Source organism: Amblyomma maculatum, chromosome 3 (genome assembly GCF_055883805.1).
Source record: "Amblyomma maculatum isolate TAMU_Amacu chromosome 3, ASM5588380v1, whole genome shotgun sequence".
Taxonomy (NCBI): domain Eukaryota; kingdom Metazoa; phylum Arthropoda; class Arachnida; order Ixodida; family Ixodidae; genus Amblyomma; species Amblyomma maculatum.
In genome coordinates, this window is record NC_139346.1 from 3,693,355 (window position 1) to 3,714,319 (window position 20,965).

The 20,965-nt window shown below is 48.0% G+C and overlaps 2 protein-coding genes across 5 annotated transcripts in view; one reads left to right on the forward strand and one right to left on the reverse strand.

The window, feature by feature from the left end:
* The window catches only part of LOC146194126 (tRNA pseudouridine synthase-like 1), a 173,397-nt gene that overhangs the window by 23,014 nt on the left and 129,418 nt on the right, over positions 1–20,965 (forward strand). For all 4 annotated transcript variants that reach the window (XM_084597253.1, XM_084597257.1, XM_084597256.1 and 1 more), the window contains exon 2: positions 13,597–13,660. In XM_084597253.1, the coding sequence (XP_084453379.1) occupies positions 13,597–13,660 (64 nt within the window). The remainder of the gene's footprint in view (positions 1–13,596; positions 13,661–20,965) is intronic.
* Positions 525–5,908, reverse strand: LOC146194127 (uncharacterized). Its single transcript, XM_084595934.1, has 2 exons — positions 5,468–5,908; positions 525–902 (listed from the first exon to the last, which is right to left on the reverse strand). Exons 1-2 carry the CDS (start codon positions 5,906–5,908, stop codon positions 525–527), a joined length of 819 nt encoding a protein of 272 aa, XP_084452060.1.

The window sequence follows — 20,965 nt, forward strand, 5'->3', positions numbered from 1 at the left end:
CAAAGTTCAAACAGATATCAATAAAGTTCTTTTTCTCGACGGGACTGATTATTGAAGACGGAATGTTACACCATTCTATGTTTGGGAAGTTAAATTCCCCGAAAATAAGAATGGAGGCATTTGGGTAGCGTGTTGTGAGTTGGATTAAGTTGTTATTGGGCTCATTACAAAAGTCAAGAGTGGAATGTAACAGACTCCGAGTAGCACTGTTATTGGTGACGCGCGACACAGCAACCAGATTATTTCGACCTTAGATTTGATATTTACAATGGAACATAAAATTTGCTGATGAACTGCTATCAGAACTCAACCGTCCCTTGATCCTTCGCGGTCACTTCTATAAACTTGACAGTCAGACAAGTCTGCCAAAACTTATGTATCAGTGACGTCATTGTATAGCCAGGTTTCTGTTAGAATGAGTAAGTTGCTGCTTTTTATTAGACACAAGCTCTCGCTTTGGAAGATAAGTCATTTCTGGAAGTGGGTCTTGGTTTATTCTTTCTTGTTAAGGGGCGAGGTGATTGCTACTCTATTTCAGTGATGCAGTTAGATGTATTGTCGAAAATGTATCGTTTAGGGCCAATGCACAAAGTCTTGTAGCGGAGAGAATAAGCTACTGATTTGGATTTAGCAAATGACAGAAGATGTTTTCTTGCTTTCTGAACTAGGCTAATGAAGTCTTCACCAATACTGTATTTTGTTCCTTTGAGCATTCGGCCTTTTGATAGAAGGGCGTCCTTCATTTTCCGTTGCGTGAATTTGACAATTATAGGACGATTTCGATCATCTGCGGGGTTACTATCAGTTTGTAGATTACCACGACAAACCTGGATGACTAGTTCTTCCGACTGAGCATAAGTCTCATTAGTAGTGCTGTCAGGGATTCCATAGAAGATCAGAATTGTGGTGAAGCCGCGTGTCGGTGCCCAGGAAAGACAAGATTTCGGGGCGGCGCGTGCCACCAAAGGACCCCGTTTATTCTCATGACAATGTTTATATACAGATGACAGTAGGTTGTGCTCGTGATGAAATAGCGCCCTCTATACACAACATCTTTCCCCCCTTAGATAAACAACAAAAATGCATGCTAAAACTCAAGATTGCTGCAAGCAGGCAAAAACGAAACAAACCAGAACACTAACTAGTATATTTAGGTTATGTAATCCCGGTACCACGTGGGCACTGTCCGTTGTCGCTGAGATCTACGCGTCACCCCTGCAGCCACATTTTCCGTCCGCCCAGTGGTTCTTTGCTGTTGAGAATGTTTCATTTGCTGCCCGTCAAGCACAACACACTCTGCACCAGAAGTCTGAGAAAGTTCTTCATGCAGTGTGTCTGCCTTTGCCGCATCCTGCACAGACTCCTGACGATCATCACCCGATGTTGCAGTGTCTGCTGTTGCCAAAGCCATGTCCCAAGTATCAAGGCCTGCAGGAGACTCGAAGTAAGGCACATGCATCTCCAACCCGACTGCTACAGCACGATGCCCCTTCACTTTCTCAACCAACAGCGGTGCATCTTGTTGACCTCCCCGGGCAACTACTGACAACTTCGACGCATTCCATTTCTTCCCATCTGCCAGCAAAAATGAATTCCTGCCTATACGCTTCTTCACCTCCGGGGGCAAGGAAAACTTCTGCTCGCTTTTTACGCCGAAACCTCGTCGTACCTTCACAAAATCCCCCACGTTGATGGTGGAATCTCTGGCACCCCGTTTCTCATCAGTGTAGCGCCACTGGCTCATTGAAGAATCCTTCTCCTGGAAGGCCAACCACATCTAAGCGAGTACGAGGTCTCCTTCCGTGTAGCAAGAATGCTGGAGACACCCCTGTTGTGGCGTGTGGTGTAGCCCTGTAGACACTCAGGTACTCCAAGATGGCTTCCTTCAATGGCCTGCGCTCCAGTGACGCAGTCTGCAGGTACTCCTTCAGAACGCGATTAAATCTTCGACCTGGCCATTGCACTGAGGGTAATACAATGATGTCACACAATGGTCAATACCCCTGCCTTTAAAAATTCCTGAAAGTATGTGGACATGAATTGACGGCCATTGTCTGTGACCACACTTCCTGGGTACCCTTCCCGTGCAAATGCTCTAGAAAGACCTTGACTACTGACTGTGCGGTTATAGATGAAACAAAAACCACTTCAGGCCACTTGCTGTGATAATCCACGATTGTTACCGCAAACCTGCAGTCAGGCGGTGCACGTTCCATTGGCCCCACAATATCTATTCCTAACTTATACCATGGCTTCTCAGGCCATTCTACTGGCTGCAATGGTGCTGTCATAGTTTTTGCAGACTTATCTGCGGCTTTACAAACTGCACAGTTCCTGATGGCATTTTCCACATCGTCATCCATCCTGGGCCACCAGTACAACTCTCGTAGCCGTTGCTTTGTTCTTACGATGCCCGGATGAGATTCATGAGCAAGTGCAACAAACTTGGATGTGAGATCTGCTGGAGGCACTATACGCTCTGCACGAAACAACAACCCCTCCACAACAGACAGTTCATCTCGAATGCGTGCGAACAACAACAGTTTTCCTGCGAGCTCCTTTTTTTCTGGCCACCCAGATACGACATGCTGCATCACTTGTTGCAGCAGCGGGTCATTCTGTGTTGCTTCCTGTAGCTGATTCTTCATAACGACACTTGATATTGCAGCAACTACCTCCTCCAAAGGCTCACCTTCCATTGATGGCACGGGCAACCGGGATAGTGCATCAGCCACCACGTTGGTTTCTCCCTTTGTGTACTGTACGGAGAAGTTATACTGCATGAGTCTTGCACACCACCTTTCAATTCGAAGGGGACGCTGACCTGTGCCATTGCTGGATAGCAAGGTCACTAGCGCCTGATGGTCAGTCCTTAAAATAAGTTTTCGGCCCCACAAATACACATGCCAATGCTCGCAAGCCCATAGGCACGCTAATGCTTCCCGTTCTCCGGTAGAATACTTGCGCTCTTGTGGTGACAAGGTCCTGGACGCGAATGCCACCGTGCGTGACTCCCCATCAACAACTTGTTGCAACACAGCCCCTAACCCGTAGGCTGAAGCATCAGCAGTCACCTGTACCGGTAGCGCACTGTCGAACATGGCCACAGCGCCGCACGATGCCAGCAGCGACTTGGCCTTGCAGAAACTGTCTTCCGCGCTCTGGTCCCAGCAGAACTCCTGGCCCTTGCGAAGAAGCTGCCGCAATGGCTCCACTTCCTCTGCATAATGTGGAATGAAGCGAGAATAATAGCCAAGAAGTCCCAAAAAAGAACGCAGACCAACCACATCAGTCGGTGGCTGCGCGTGAAGAATCGCCTCGACTTTCGACTTGAGGGGCCTGAGCCCTTCAGCACTGACATGGTGGCCCAAAAATGACAGTTCTTGCACTTCAAACACACATTTGTTTAGTTGCAAGCCGGCTTTAGCAATACGTCGCAATACCTCACGCAAGTGGTTGGTGTGTTCCCCTTTTGTCCTGCCGAAGACAATGATGTCATCAATATAGAACAGAACGTCATTACAACCCTTCAATATCTCCTGCATCATCCACTGAAATGCAGCAGGGGCCGAAGCGAGGCCAAAACATACTCTGCGGAAACGGAACAGCCCTTCATGCGTCATGAACGTTGTTATTTCTCGACTGCCTTCAGCCAGCTCCACTTGGTAGTATGCGGATGCCAAGTCTAATTTTGAAAACCATGCTGCCCCATTCAGCTCGTTCAAAAGTTCCTCAGTATGAGGCAGTGGAAATCCCGCAAATCTACGCAGAGGCGGATCCTTCCATCCTTTTTCTTCACTACAACTATCGGCGACACCCACTGTGTTGCGTTTACATGCTCTATGATGCCTTCCTGTTCCAGTCTTGGTAACTCATTAGAAACTTGTTCTCTGAGTGCCAAGGGCAGGCGCCGAACCTTTGCTGCCACAGGCTTCACATCGGCGCGCAGCTTCACTTCATGTACAGTCTTTTACCAAACCCAATTTATCAGAGAAAAGGGAAGAAAACTCACATAATTCTGGGGGCAGCGACTCGGTGCTCACAGTCGTCTGCAAACATGCCAAAGATGCTCCATCAATGCGCAACCGTAGCTGCTTGACTGCGTCTAAGCCCAACAATGCCATGCCCTGCGGAACCACGTGAAAACGAACATTGGCAGATACACTCCCGTACGCCGTCTTGGCCACAAAACACCCCATGACCGGAATTGTTTGGCCAGAGAAGTCCCGCAGCGTCGCCACGGCAGGACCCAAGTCAAACCGGCAGGCGAACTTTTCTTGGTATAGATGGTGAGGTAAAATGGACACAGCTGAGCCCGTGTCTACCAGCAGCTGGACTAATCCGTCCTCGATGCATACATCAACGGCCAAAATCCCCCGTTTCACCTGCGTCACTGTCAGCACGCCCAACACCTCCGTGCAGTCTTCATCTCGAATAGCGCGCACTTCTGCTTCTCCGTGACTTTCACACACTACTTGGAAATGCCCAATCTTGTGGCACCTTGCACAACGCTTCCCTCGCGCCTTGCATTCCCGCGAGTTGGCTAAGTGTCCTGCTGAGCCGCATCGGTAGCACTTGCGCACCGAGGCAGACGAAGAACCGCCCCTCAGCGGCTGACCTCTTGCCTCCGCCACTCGCTGGACCGGGTAAGCGTCGTAACTGTCTTCATACAGTCGAGCACCATTTACCGCCTCTTCATACGCCCGCAGGATGTCAACGGCCTGATCCAACGTAAGCGTCGACCCTTTCAGTAACAGCTTCTGTCGCAGTTGTACACTTCGAATGCCATCCACAACCTTATCACGCAAAGCTGTCTCAAGAAAATCACCAAAATCGCAATTCTTCGCCAGTTGCCGGAGAGCAGTGACGTAGTCCCATATCGGTTCGTCCGGAAGTTGTCGCCGCAGCATGAATCGGCGACGCTCAACAAGAACATTCACAGCGCTTGTGAAATGCCGTTCCAGCAAGGCGAGCGCTTCTTGGTAAACGTCCGCAGAAACTTTGCTCGTGACCGGTCCCGGAGTAAGCGTGCGGAAAACCCGACGGCCTTCAACGCCTAGGCATTGCAATAGAATCGCCCTCTTCCGTACCTGCGATTTCTCGTCGAGTCCGGTTGCTTGTAGAAAATTTTCGAAGTCCTCCTTCCATTGGTGCCATGATACAGGCGGTTGTCCAGGTACTTCCAGGAAAAGGCCCACTGGCGGTAGCGCAAACGAATCCATCGCCTGACATGCCTCCCGTGCGTGACTAGCCGCAATCCTGTAGTCGAGATGGCCAAATGTCAAGCCGCAGGTCTGTCGACTGCGCCAGTATGTGGTGACGCCGCGTGTCGGTGCCCAGGAAAGACAAGATTTCAGGGCGGCGCGTGCCACCAAAAGACCCCGTTTATTCTCATGACAATGTTTATATACAGATGACAGTAGGTTGTGCTCGTGATGAAATAGCGCCCTCTATACACAACAAGAATATTACGGTGCGACCGGTTTTTGGCATCATCAATACGAGCTTCTAACTCCAAAACATGGTGAGCTGTTTCAGTTGAGGTCGTTTGCAGGGTTTCTATGTCTTGGCGTAGGGGCATGAGTGCTTGATAGTGAGCCTCTAAGTCGATCATGCGCTTTTTAAGGTCGTTTATTGTTTTATCTGTTGTTGTAAGCTGTGCTTTGAGATCCTCTATCTCTTCTACAAGTTGTGCTTGCCCTGCGGTTGGTTTCTGCGATTCGGTTAGGACAATGTTTAGGTTTGCAGGGCCAGGATTTTTTTCTACGTCACTGGATAGGATTAGTATTAGGCGGACGACATGAACACATTCAGCAGTAGAGACACAACACTGTGGGCTTGGGAATTGTACCAAGAAATAATTGCTCGATTGTTTATCATAGAGTGCGTATGTTTGACTGACCTGCATGGCAAAGCGAAACAGGTTAGCAAACTGCGCCGTGGCATAGTCACTAAGCCCACAAAGCTGCGTCGACAGTGGCCCTTTTTTTATACCTGGCGGGATAGCTGCTCTTGATGGTGTTGAGTCTTTCCAGGATGGGTCTGGGAACGGAGTGGAATATGGAATTAGCAGGTTGCCAATTAGACAGACGACCATCTGCATGACGAAGGGAAAGCAATTAGCAAACTGCGCCGTGGCACAGTCACTGAGCCCACAAAGCTATGTCGACAGTTGCTTTTCTTTTATATCTGGCGGGATAGCTGCTATTAAAACTTCAAGGGCTAGTTGGTAATTTCTTGTTGGAATCATTTTGTAGTGGTAAAAACACGGACACAAAGAACACACTAGCGGGTGTCCCTTGTGTTTCGTGTTCTTTGTGTCCGTGTTTTTAACGCTACAAAATGATTCCAACAAGCTCTTGATGGTGTTGTCTTTCCAGGGTGGCTCGAGAACAGGCATCTTACGTTCCATTGATGTGAATGACGGCAGTAGCGATAAGATGAGTCTGGGAACGGAGTGGAATATGGCCGCCCCATCTCCGTAGCCGGGGGACACCTGTCCTGGCGAGGCACCCGAAGACACACAAGCCAGGGAGGGAATTAGCAGGTTGCCGATTAGACAGACGACCATCTGCATGACGAAGGGAAAGTGGTTAGCAAACTGTGCCGTGGCACAGTCACCAAGCTCAGAGTTTTAACAACAGCTTTTGGTGGGAAAAGCAGTCAAACACTCTCAAAATCTAAAAAGATAATATCTATTTGGCTTTATCTATCTATAGCTGCTGCAAAATCATGTACTGCCTCAAGTATTTGTGCGAGAGTTGATATCCCGTGCAGAAACTGCTGCCTAGGATCTATGAAATCATTTATTTCAAGGTAAATGGATATGTGTTTAAAGATGACATGTTCCATAATTGCTGCATGTGCACAAAAGTGAAATAGGTCTGTAAAACGTAAGAAGTGATTTATTTTCTTATTTGGTCTATCGGAGGGTTTTTAGCATACTTCCAATCATTAGGCTTGTGACAGAGTTTCTAAATATGAGAGATAGATACTTAATGCGCCATTCTGCATACCTGAAAAGTATCAATATCAAGTAAAGGCCACAGAACGCCTTCTTCAGATATACACATATTATTTACCGGAGGGTATTTGTTGTTGACTGCAAACTGCGGTTTCTTTCCATCATCATCTTTGTTTATGGAGCGAAAAAACTGATTAAAAAAATTTGCTATTTGAGATTTGTCAGACAGTTACATCTGCAATGGATGTAGCGGGGAATGTGCCTTTCTAGATGAAAAATGTCGCCAAAACTGAAAGGAAAGTTTTTCGTCGTTATATTGCGGTAGTTATATTTTGCTGTCTTTGCCAATCTCTTGAGCTGTTGGCCCATGCCGCTAAGTTTCAGAACGTTGGCCACAGAGAGGCACTGCTGGATCTTTTTCTAGCCTTTTTCATTTTCTGTTTTAGGCGTACAATTTCTTTGGTGTCCAGGGATTAGTGTTGTGTACAAATTTGCAACTTCGTGGCACATACTCATTCAAACTGTAAAACAGGTATTTGGCTCTGATATGTTCAGCGCCTGATGCTGAAGAGGACGACGACAACCATGTTCAACGCACGTGACAGTCAGGAAAGAAAACGACGATGGCGTTCGCTTCGACGCTCATGCGTGTGCTGACGCAAGTTCTACGACTGATTGCCGAACGTTTCATTGACTGTTGACGGCGTAGCGCCCTGTTCAAGGTCTTCTATTACAAGTGGTGGAGCGTTGCCTACCACTTCCACAATGCCTGAGACCGCCAACCCCATTACCTGTCATCTGTCCCGGCGCAGCGCGACCCAGTCATCTTCAGCGGCACCGATGACACGGATGTGGAAGACTGGTTGGAGTCGTATGAACGCGTAAGTGCGTACAAGTGGGACGACACCGTGAAGCTCACAAACATCATTTTTTATTTGAGCGACGTTGCCAATCTATGGTTTCGCAACCATGAGAGTGACATCTTTACCTGGACGGCCCTCAAGACCAGCCTGACCGAAGTTCTTGGCCGTCCCACTATAGGTAAGCTTCGCGCCGAGCAACGCTTGCAAAGTCAGGCACAACAAACCGGCGTAAACTTCACCAGTTTCATAGAAGATGTCGTCGACCTCTGCAGGTGCGTAAACCCTACCATGAGCGACGCCGAGAAGATCGGGCACAATATGCAAGGCGTTGACGATGACACCTTCCAGATGCTCGTCGCCAAAAACCCCCAAACTGTGTCCGATGTTATCAGCTTCTGCCAAAGCTTCGATGAGCTGCGCAAAAGACGGCTTTTCACATGACTTGCTGGCCTTCAGCAGGCCACCCTTTCCAGCTTGGCTCTCTCCGGGGACAGTGTCCTAGACCAGCAGTCGCTCATTTAGCACATTCAACAGTTTGTTCGTGAGTAAGCCGCACGCCAGCCTTCCTTGTCTACCTGCCCGCCAGCACCTGCGCCTGCGCCGCCGCTTACTCCCACTCTTCAGCGTGTCATACAAGAGCAGGTCGCTGAAGTTCTGCCTTCACCTCCTCAGCAGCCCCTGGTGGCAGCTCCTCTCACGTACACTGATGTTTTGATGCGGCCACCACTGCCTGTCGCCCCTGTGTACAGCCAGCCTCCCCTCCTATACGAGCCTCAGGGACCTCAGCAAACTCTTACGATTGCCGCTCCCACCGCTCGCCTTCTCCTGGCCATCGTTCCCGTTCTCCCATGCTCCGCCGCCAATCAGCCGTTCACACGGAAAACTAACGGCCGCAGTTCCGGAGGCAAGAATTGCACCATCAGAAACTAACTCAAGACCTGTTTCCGAACCAGCTAACATTATTACCGTTTACATTGAGCGAGTTCCTGTCGAAGCACTTGTAGACACTGGCGCAGCCGATTCAGTTCTTAATTACGCCCTCTGTCGCAAACTCAAAAAGGTAATGACGCTGCTTCCTGCCATTTCTCGTCGCACTGCCAGTGCTCAGGACATACGACCATTAGTCGCGTGCACTGCCCGCCTTGTCATCGACAACGTTCAATACACAATAGAATTCCTCGTCCTCGCCCGCTCATCACACGACGTCATCCTTGGTTGGGACTTCGTCTCTAGTCATAACGCCATAATAGACTGCACCCGTGCTCAACTTGTGTTATCACCCCTCAATGACATTTCTTTTGACGCATCCATTGCTGCTGCCGCTACCGTGCACGTCGCAAAGGACACTGACGTTCCGCCTTTCTCCTCAGTGCTTGTGCCTCTTTATTGTGCTGCTCTTTGTGACGACACTGTTATCTACACACCCTCATTACGATGCGCTGACCAAAAATCCGTGTTGCTGCCCCATGCTGTGCTGACAATTTTTCGCAGCTCAAGTGCTATTTTTGTTTGTAACCCGTGCCCGTGCCCTACCACTTTGCTCCATGGCCAGTCACTGGGTAGCGTTGCTTTGCTCGATTCCACTCCCACCTATCCCTTCACCGATGCCACCGCCGGCCTTCACATCAGTGCCATAACGCCTCTTCCTGTCACCACTCCATCTTCCCTCGAGGTTTTCCACCAGTCCATCAACACTGGCCTGACGCCCTTACAACGAGCCCAGCTTGTCGCCATCCTACAACGTTTCGCGGCTTCGTTTGACTCCCAGCAACCTTCGTTTGGGCACACAACTACCGTAACTCACCGTATTGATACCAGCACCCATGCCCCTTTGCGCCAGTGTCCATACCGTGTTTCAGCTGCTGAACGCCACATTATTGACGAACAGGTGACCGACATGCTCCAGCGCAACGTGATCCAACCGTCGCACAGTTCTTGGGTGTCTCTGGGCGTCTCTGGTCGTCCTGGTCAAGAAAAAAGACGGTTCCATTCGATTCTGTATAGACTACCGCCGACTGAACAAAATCACGCTCAAGGACGTTTATCCTCTCTTTCGTATCGACGACGCCCTTGACTGCCTGCAGGGAGCTGAGTTCTTTTCTTCAATAGACCTGCGTTCCGGCTACTGGCAGGTGCCGATGGGAGAGGTCGATCGCCCAAAAACTGCTTGCGTCACACTCGATGGGCTCTATGAGTTTAATGTCATGCTATTCGGACTGTGCAATGCCCCTGCCATATTCGAACACATGATGGACAACCTACTCAGAGGGTTCAAATGGCACACTTGCCTTTGTTACCTGGACGACGTTGTCATCTTTTCCCCGGATTTTCCATCTCACCTCCAGCGCTTTGAGACAGTTCTGCGATGCCTGACCGACGCTGGCCTCCAATTAAATCTAAGGAAGTGCCGTTTCGGAGCACAGCAGCTAACCATTCTCGGACATGTCTCCAAGGATGGCGTTCTTCCCGATCCGGCAAAATTGCGCGCTGTGGCAGAATTTTCCAAGCCAACTAATGTGAAAGAACTCGGCAGCTTCGTCGGCCTCTGCTCGTACTTCCACCGCTTCGTTTGCAATTTCGCCACAATCATCAACCCTCTCACCAATCTTCTGTCCAGCCACGATCTTTCAGCCTGGTCTCCACACTGTGATGATGCCTTCGCGATACTCTGCCACCTTGCGACGACTCTGCCAATCCTGCATCATTTCGACCCTTCCTCTCCCATGGAAATCCACACTGATGCCAGCAGCGTCGGCCTCGGCGCAGTACTCGCTCAGCGGAAGTCTGGTTTTGATGAGTACGTTGTCGCTTATGCCAGTGCCGTTTCGGAGCACAGCAGCTAACCGTTCTCGGACATGTCTCCAAGGATGGCGTTCTTCCCGATCCGGCAAAATTGCGCGCTGTGGCAGAATTTCTCAAGCCAACTAATGTGAAAGAACTCGGCAGCTTCGTCGGCCTCTGCTCGTACTTCCGCCGCTTCATTCGCAATTTCGCCACGATCATCGACCCTCTTACCGAGCTTCTGTCCAGCCACGATCTTTCAGCCTGGTCTCCGCACTGTGATGATACCTTCGCGACACTCCGCCACTTTCTGACTCCACCAATCCTGCATCATTTGGACCCTTCTTCTCCCACGGAAATCCACACTGATGCCAGCAGCGTTGGCCTCGGCGTAGCGGAAGTCTGGCTTTGATGAGTACGTTGTCGCTTATGCCAGTCGGACCCTAACAAAAGCTGAAGCAAATTATTCCATCACCGAGAAAGAGTGTCTGGCTATCCTCTGGGCAATAGCAAAATTTCGCCCCTACTTGTATGGCCGTTCTTTTGATGTTTTCACCGATCATCACTCCCTCTGCTGACTGTCTTCTTTGAAAAATCCTTCTGGTCGACTGGCCCGTCGGGCTCTGAGGCTCCAACAATACGGCATTAACGTCATCTATCGCTCTGGCCGTAAACATGTCGATGCTGATGCTCTCTCACGTTCTCCCTTGCTGTCTGAAGCCACTCCTACTATATCCGTTCTACATCCCACCGATATGACTTCCGAGCAACAAAAAGACACATGGATCGCTTCACTTTTGAATTTTTTATCTGGCCCCGCTTCACGACCTCCTTGCCGCGCTCTCTGTCGCCAGTTTCACCATTTCGCCATCAGAGACGAGCTCCTCTACCGTAGGAATTACCTTCCGGATAGTAGAAAGCGGCTGCTTATAATTCCGACCCATATGCGCTCTGTTATTTGCTCCCATTACCACGACGATCCCCAGTGTGCCCACGCCGGCTTATTGAAAACCTTCACTCGCCTGTGACAGCGGTACTACTGGCGTAAGAGGTACCGTTATGTTCGTCGGTTCATCCAATCCTGCCAAGAGTGTCAGCGCCATAAACACCCACCTCGCCAGCCCGCTGCTCCTCTGCAGCCGCTGATCTGCTCAGCGCAGCCCTTTGAGCGTGTTGGAGTCGACCTGTACGGCCCGCTTCCTAGCACATCAACAGGCAATCGCTGAATCATCGTTGCAATTGATCGTCTCATACACTACGCCGAAACGGCGCCTTTGCCATCTGCTACAGCTCAAGACATTGCCTCCGTCATCCTCCATCACATCATTCTTCACCATGTGGCTCCCAAAGAATTTGCTGAGTGACAGAGGTCCGCCTTCCTTTCTGAAGTTGTCGAAGCTGTTCTTAGAGAATGCAAAATCGTTCACTGCGCCACCTCCACGTACCATCCGCAAACAAATGGAATGGTTGAGCGTTTTAACTGCACCACGCGCGACATGCTGGTAATGTATATCGCTTCCAACCACTCCAACTGGGACCGCGTTCTTCCATTCGTCATATTCGCTTATCACTCTGCCACTCAAGCGACCGCCGGATTCTTGCCATACTTCCTCCTGTACGGTCGTGAGCCCTCTTGTACCATGGACACCATTCTCCCTTACCGACCTGGATACTTCCGAATTCACGACTGTTTCACAAACTGCAACTTATGCTGAAGAATGCCGCCGGCTTGCCCGGTCCTTCACTTCTCACGCCTAGCAACAGCAGAAAACCACCCAAGATCAATCTGCACTTCTTCCTACTTACCGTACAGACTCTTTGGTCTGGCTATGGGTGCCTTCCTCCAGTCCCGGCCTTTCATCCAAACTTCTGAGCAAATATCAGGGCCCCTACTGTATTGTCAAGCAGACATCCCCCGTCAACTACCTCATCGAACTCCTTACGCCATCCACTGACCACCGTCGCCGGAATCGTGAAATAGTACGCAGTAACCGCCTGAAACCTTACTACAATCCTGCCATCGTCACATCGCCATAAGCCGCCAGGATAGCGTCTTTTCGCCCGGGGGAAGTTGTAAAACAGGTATTTGGCTCTGATATTGTTACGGGGATGTACTTAATGTGATGGCACTGCGATAGGCTGAACTCGACGCTAAGACTTCGGTAGCCGTGCAGAATCCACTCTCTCAGCGTTGTCCTCTTTCTCAACGCTTCGTCGTGCCCGCGTTCCTCGATTGCCTTTGTCAGTGAGCACATCACTTTGGTCCCGCGTTTCCCGGTAACAATATGTTCAGCACCTGATGCTGAAGAGGGCGACGAAAACCATGTTCAACGCGCATGACTGTCAGGAAAGAAAACTACGACGAAGCTCGCTCCGACGCTGATGCGTGTACTGACACAAGTTCTACGACTGATCGCCGAACGTTCCATTGATATTGTTGACGCGCCCTGTTCAAGGTCTTCTATTACAACGCATTTAATGCAATATTTTTAAAGATTAACCATAAACTTTTGGCAGAGCATGAATTGGACTCATAACAACAAGTGAAATATGAAAAGGAGCTATCTAGTTTATCCAAAACCCCAGCTTCATCAACACGTGTGAAGCTTGGAGACACACGCTTTACTTTCTTGCAGTTCGTCATGGTGTTGAGATGTGTGCTTAAGCGTACCATCTTATGATCCGAGATGCCGTCCATAATCTGTAGTTTTGGCTCACGACGAAGCAAGCAAGCTACAAAAAAATAAGTTTAAAATAGAGGCAGTACCATTTAAATATATGTAGGCTGGCTGGCCAGCTGGGTTGTCATGGAAAAGAATGATATCAACAAACGGCTCTGCAAAACTGAACGCTTCAGGGAAATCATCAGTCGCCTTGATTGATGGAATATTAAAATCGCCCCTAAATGTATGCCATGCCACGTAACCACATTTTTCACAGTGGAGCTTTCCCAAGTCGTGAGAATGACATCAGTGTTCTCTCCTGCAGCGGCAGTCAGCGTCAGAGCAGCCGCCCAGGCACCGAGCATTGGACCGTCCAGGGAGCCATCGAGGTGAGGGTCAACTCACTATGCATTACTTTTCTGTTATGCACTCCCAGAGGAATTTATACCTCAACGGTTGGGTCTCTCATGACCCATGTGTTGTTATTATCAGTTTATCTTTAGAGAAAATTTGTGGCCGTCTTATTTGGTGCAAAACAGCATCAGTTTGGCAGGCTTTGCTAGTGTTCAGCTGTGTGAACATCATCATTTTTATTACAGCGATGCGTTTTGACTTGATCCAACAAGAGGCAGCATATATGGCAGGTATACCAACTCTGGAGAGTCGCTAGCCGCATTTGAAACTATGAGGAGCCCCAGTTTGGCCACTCCGACATACCGGGCCAGGCAGTTACTGACTGCAGAGCTAATGGTTTTTATTAAAATACTGCAAAAAGAAATATGCTTTACAATAATGTCCTCACATTTAATATACTATCTAAGTTGCAATGAACCAGCCGAAAAGTGCACACGTGTAAACGGGCACAAGATTTTATTTTCCCATAAGAAGTGTCTCCCTGTTAGCCAGATATACCTTGCGATTGAATCTGACTTTTTGCAGTTACCATGCACACTTTTCAGAGGTAAACCTAATGAAAGGACTGGTTTAACCATGTTCAAACCTTGTTAAGTGATAATTAGCTCAAAACTAAACGATAAATATTGTTTAGTTTTGGTTTCCACACGTCAGCACCTTTTAAATGGTCTTAGGTTTCTGATGGTAAAAGTGCTTGTCCTTCCTCTCTCGTTGTTCCTCGACGCAGCGCTGGTGATTTGCTAGGAATCAAATCACTGTAGCTTACAGTTTAAGCACACGAAATATCTTTGCTGTAACGCTTGAAATATTGGCGTGATTAGAGATAGAAGCTGCAACGACTGTCAGGCTTCTCCGCACTGCACAACTACAAGGAGGTGCATGATAACATTGACACTACCAATACATTTCCCGCATAGACACACTTGCTCGCGAGCCCCCACACAATACAGGTAATGGGGTAACCTTGGCGAGCAGATAATTTCAGTGGAATACATATGATTCATCAGCTTCAGCCGGACTATACCCATTGCATGGCGAAGGCCTCTCCCAGATTCCTCCAAATAATTCGGTATTGTGCTAGCTGCATCCACTTGACTCCTGCGAACTTGATTAACCTCTGCCCATCTATTTTCCTGTCTCCCCATGCTGCGCATTCCTTCCTTTGAAATCCAATTTGTTATCATTAGTGATGAATGGTCATCCTCTCTTCACACCACATGCCCTGCCCCTGCCCGTTTCTTTCTGATTTTCACTAAAATGTCATTAACTCGAGTCATCTCTCCGACCCACTGTGCCCGCTTCCTAACTCAAAGTGCTACACCTACCATTTTTCGTTCCATAGCTCTCTGCATCATCCTCAGCTTAAATAGAACCTTTTTTATTAGCCTCCATGTTTCAGCCACATAGGTGAGTACAGGTAAGATGCAACTGTTATATGCTTTCTTGAACGATACCTGTAAGCTGGTGGTCATAATCTGTGAGTAGTTGCCTAGTGCGCTCCATCCCAATCTTATTCTCCTAGTTATTTCCTTTTCATGGTCCAGATCTGCGGTTACTACCTGTCCTAAGTAGACATATTCACCTACCACTTCCAGTGCTTCACTACCTATTGCAAACTGTTGTTCCCTACCGAGGCTGTTGAACATTACCTTAGTCTTCTTCATATTGCTGCATTCCTAATAACTTTTGTGGTGCCGTCTTGCAGCCAGACTGCATTACCGGATGTTTTAGCTGTCCTTAGCCATGCTAATGACCCCAGCATTCTTCGTCTTTCTCTCTGGAGCTCCCGGCAGCATAGCCACATCCCACTGCCGCGTCACAGTGATTAAACCTACCTTTGACCTGCATTGGCAGCTCTGGCTGTTTGACGGTGACATTTGGTGGAGCCGTGCCAGGTATGGTCCCATGTCCGCTGACTTCGAAAGGCACCTTTGAAGTCATTTCCGAGTGCGTGGATACAACACCTGTCCACATGGTGAGTCGTCGCCTGCGAGGCCTACAGCCTTAGTTCACACGTCCTGAGAACACCTCCAAGAGCCATGACTCTATCTCGGGCAGCTATGTTCCTTAGCAGACTGGAGCAGTGCCGCCATTTGTCCACACACCTCGGTCACCACCTTCATTCCACGGTGATAGGTTCGAGGATGTTGAAGACTGGTTGGCCAGTTTCAACCGTGTGGCGGCCTTCAACCAGTCGGACGGTGAAGGCAAGCTACAAAACGTCTACTCCTCATTGCTGGATTTGGCCAAAACGTCATACAAGAATCACGAAGCTTCTTTTACCACCTGGGAAGCTCTTTACCGAGAGTTGTTGGTGAAACTTTGTACCGACGAGAGGAAAGAGAAAGCCGAACTGGCCCTGCACTCAAGATCACAGCAGCCGAATGAAAGTGCTGCCATGTTCATTGAAGACATGACATGACTCTTCAATCGGGCTGATCCCGAGGCCAAGAGGGTGCGCCACCTAATACGGGGTGTAAAGGAGCAGTTGTTTGCCAGACTTGGACCATAAGGCCTGCAGTATTTTGAAATAAATAAATAAATAAACCCTCCGACAACTGTGGCAGAATTCACAGAAGAGGCAATGGGTATGGAGTGCTTTTTGCAAGAGCGGGGCATGCAGTACGGTCAACTTGCTTCTATAGCAGCCGAACGTTACTGCTCGCCTACGTCGCTGCCCACCGAGGAACTTCGAGAGTTTGTGCAGAACATTGTTTGTGAAGAGTTCCAGAAACTACGCTTCGAATCTCCACAGGCTGCTGCGGTAACGGACGTAGTCCGGGATGACATCAAGCGAGTGATGCAGCAACCTCCAGTAACCAGTTTTACCCATCCTAACCAGTTTTTACCAATCCTGTATTATCTGGTATAAATATCATACCAATATGACCAGCGTTGTTTGAAGTTTAGTAAAGATTATTTAAAACCAGACAGACCAGTCCGATATGAAGGTTATAGCGGACAGGCCATGCCCGCGAACCAGACAGACTGTCTGGTATTGATCTCGATCTGGATGGACCAGTCCGGTGTGCAGCTAATACTGACAGACGTTTCCGGTATGTATCTCAAACCTGATATGCCAGGCAGCAGGCAGGTATGAATCTGAAACCGGACAGACCGCAGTTCAGTATGGAGCTCACTAGGACACCATATCTTTATACGAGCAGCGCAGTTAACATGACACACGAGGAAAGATACACACACATGGGATGTGTGTGTCTATTTAACTCTTAACTGCGCCACTCATATACAGATATGCAATACCAACTAGCCCGTCACATCGCTCTTTTGGAGACACCATGTCCAGTTTGAAGCAAATCGAGTTAACCTAAAGAAGCATTATGAAAAAGCATGACTCAGTAGAAACATCAGCAATCATGCCAGCATTGTGAAATCAGTGTAGACGAGCTGCATGTGAAAGTACTGGAAGATGTATAGGCTCCCAAAGCAACACGCGGTCGTGCTGCTGCTCCTGACAGGAAGCGCCATCAATGGCAGAAAAATGGAAACTGTAAATAGGCGGGCAGCGCCAGCAGTGCGTTCTCCTTGCACTGCCGCACTCTCGCTCCCTTCCGAGCTCGTGCAGAGCTCTCGCGCTGCATGCATTACGTCGCTGAGTACCGTCAGTAGCGCGGCTTGAGAAAAATATGCTTGCTTGCAATGTGTGCTTTGAAAGTCGGTGATCACTGTGCAAACGCCGCGTTATTTGCGTTAGTGATTTTAAGCGATGGCTTATACAGCTCATTCGCTCGAAAAGCCGCCGACGTAGTAGCAGCCACACCACGTGTTGGAAGTATTTATTCGAGGGCTTAGTAAGTAAATTGTATCATTGTATACAATGATACAAAAAGTACTTTGTGGTCCTAGTAATTGATGATTGATTAACAGGCAACGAAGAGTTCATGAAATCAATGTTATTAATTGATGAATGAGAGGAATAAAAGAGATGAAAAAAATGAAAAAGGGGTTCAAAGGTGTCAAAATGCTTAGAATGACACGCTAATGCTTTGTGATGCTAATTAAGAATTGTAATTAACTGACCCCTAATTTTTAGTTGATTGGTTGGTCTGGTTCATGGGCTTTAATGTGCCAAAGAGACTCAGTCTAACGGCGTAATGAAGGGCTCCAGAATTTTCGGCCACCTGGGCTTTTTAATGTGCATTGACGCTGCACAGCACACGGGCACCTTGCTTTTCTCTTCTCCTGCATCGAAAATCTAATTTTAGTGTGTGCTCAAAATACTGAACGCTCAGGAGTGTGTGTTGTTGAGCTAGTTGGTTCTGCATATTTAAGAAGAAATTAGCGCTAATTCTTGGACGGGGACAAAAGGAAAGAAAACACACGACGATAGTCAATCGTCGTGTGTGTTTTCTTCCCTTTTGTCCTCGTCCAAGTATTAGCGCTAATTTCTTCTAAAATAAGTATGAAAGTTCTATAAGCACTACGAATTGAAGCACTCAGTGGTGCACTCGATTGATGTTCTGTGCTGTCGAATATGAAGGTCATGCTTTATTTGCTTGCATATGACATCCTTGTATAAGTAAGCATTGCCTGTTTGGGATGACAGTTAATTGCGCAGTGGATATATTTTTCTGTGGAAGTGGTATATACTGGTAGGTAATAGGCACATGTTCTCCATTCATTGAAATATTCCCCACTGGATTGTTTATGAGGCAGCAGAACAGTTAGGCTCTGGAAAGGTAAGCTAGATGCGAAGCTAGGCTGGGAAGTTAGCTCTGAATAAGCTTGTTTCATCTATTTCAGTTCTCTCACCATGTTTGGACTTGAATTTTGTGAGAATATGGGCTATACTAGCACAAAACTGGCGCACAACTGGTTGTGAAAATGCAATGTTCAGGGCTGATGAGGCCAAACCAGTGTATGCGATTAGCACACATAAAGAGCTAGAGTGCAAACATATGCGCAATGATGTTAAGGCAATTTATAACAAGTTTTAGTGCTTTATATTTATTTGTATCTGCTCCCTGAGGATTGGACAGGTATGCTAACAAGGTTAGCATTTGCCGAGGAAAGTTTGGGAAGCTAATAGCACCTTTAACAAAAATCTATGCTAGCTCACATTTGCTTATTCATAGCAGGCATGGTGATCCCATGAAAAGTGAGTTTTTTTTTCTAGGTGGAAGATGCCCTTGCAAATCTGGAACTTACACTAATTTTAAAACAAAACTGCGGTGGGCTTAGTTTAAATTATTACGACGTAAATTCGTGCACCAGTGGGGCAGTAGCCAAGGTTTCGACCTCTTCGCCTGCGAGTTGGAAAAACATTCATGCTATGAATGCTGTGCGTCAGTAAACATGGATCAATTCTAAACCCTGGAGTAATGCTTTCCTGTGAGAAACAGCTTATTTTGAATTTAATGGGCAGCTTTCAGAGTCTGAACGAACCGCTAGCCTGTTCACCTCTCATCTCACCTTTCATAGCTGGCAAGGAGACCACCATTCTTGAACGGATACCTACGGAATCAAATCTTTTTATCTTTTCGTACAAAGGCGTCAACTGAAACAGAGCACCTGCTAGGCACCGCTGTCCTCTTTAGGCCGTCTCTTCCATCGTGAAAATTCTGCTTCTACACAGCTGTCGAAGCAGCACACCGAACTACCCGTGTGGAGACTCCGCTGCACCCCAGCTGGGCAGAACAGCACGTGTGCATGCACGCCGCCTGCAGTTTTCAAAGAGGCCGCACCGGCTATTCCCAGTATTGCCGCTTCGCCCTTTCGGTGCTGTAGTCGTGCGCAGAAACTTGAGCTTGGGTTCTCTATATAGCGGTTGCATCCAACCATAGTTCTGCATAAAGAAAGTAACAAAATTCCCATAAAGAAAGGTGTTAGGCAAGAAGACACGATCTCCGCAGTACTATTCACAACTTGCGTAAAGGAAGTATTCAGAGACTTGGAATGGGAGCAGTTAGGGATAAGGGTGGTTGGAAAATATCCTCAGTAATCTGTGATTTGCTGATGACATAATCTTGCTAAGTAATTTAGCGAACACATTGCAAAGAATCAGAAAGGTAGGCCTAAAATCAATGTGCAGAAGACTGAGATAATGTTCAACAGCCTCGGGAAGGAACAGCAGTTTGCAATAGGTAGCGAAGCACTGGAAGTTGTAGGCGAATAGGTCTACATAGGACAGGTAGTAACTGCGGATCTGGATCACGAGCAGGAAATAAGTAGGACACTAAGATTGGAATGGAGCACATTTGGCAAATACTGGCAGATTATGATCAGCAGCTTACCAGTATTGCTCAAGAGGAAAGTATATTATAGTTGCATCTTAACTGTACTCACTTATGGGGCTGAAACATGGAGGCTATCGAAATGTTGACAACGCAGAAGGCTATGGAATGCAAACTGGTAGAGTAACGTTAAGAGACAGAAAGTGTTCAGAATGGGTCAGAGAAATAATTTGAATTCTAACGGAAATCAAAAAGAAGTGGACAAAGGCAAGACAATCGGTGGTTGCTTAGCGTAACAAATTGGATTCCAAGGGAACGGAAATGTAGCAAGGGGCGATAGAAAGTTCGGTGGGTGAATGAGGTTAAGATGTTAGCTAGGGTCAAGTTGATGCAGCTAGCACACGATCTGTGTAATTGGAGAAATATGGAAGAGGCCTCCGCTCTGCCATGGGTAGCCTAGCTGATGATGAACCTGTCACTTATGGAACTGTAGACTAGGTGCAGGAGCAGGAGACAGAAAGTTAGGTGGGTAAATGAGGTTAAGGAGTTCGCAGAGGTCAAGTTCATGCAGCTAGCTTAGGGTCGGTGTAATTGAAGAAATATGAGAGAGGCCTCTGCCCTGCTGTGGGTGGCCCCGCTGATGATGAAGTAACCTGTCACTTATGGTTTGGTTTGTGGGGTTTAGCATCCCAAAGTGACTCAGGCTATGAAAGACGCCGTAATGGAGGACTCCAGAAATTTTGACTGCCTGGGGTTCTTTAACATGCACTGACATTGCATAGCATACAAGCATCTTGCTTTTCACCACCAAGGAAAACGGGCTGCCAAGGCCAGGATTCGATCCCGCATCCTTGGCAATAGTAGCCAAGCGCCGTAACCACTGCGCCACCCCGTCAGGGCCTTTCACTTGTGGAACTGTAGACTAAGCGTAGGAGCAGACGAGAGAAAGTTAGGCAGGTGAATAAGGTTAAGAAGTTTGCAAGGGTCAAGTTGATGCAGCTAGCAAAGGATTTGAGAAATATGGGAAAGGCCTTCATCCTGCCTTGGGTAGCCCGGCTGAGGATGAACTAACCTGTCACTTATGGA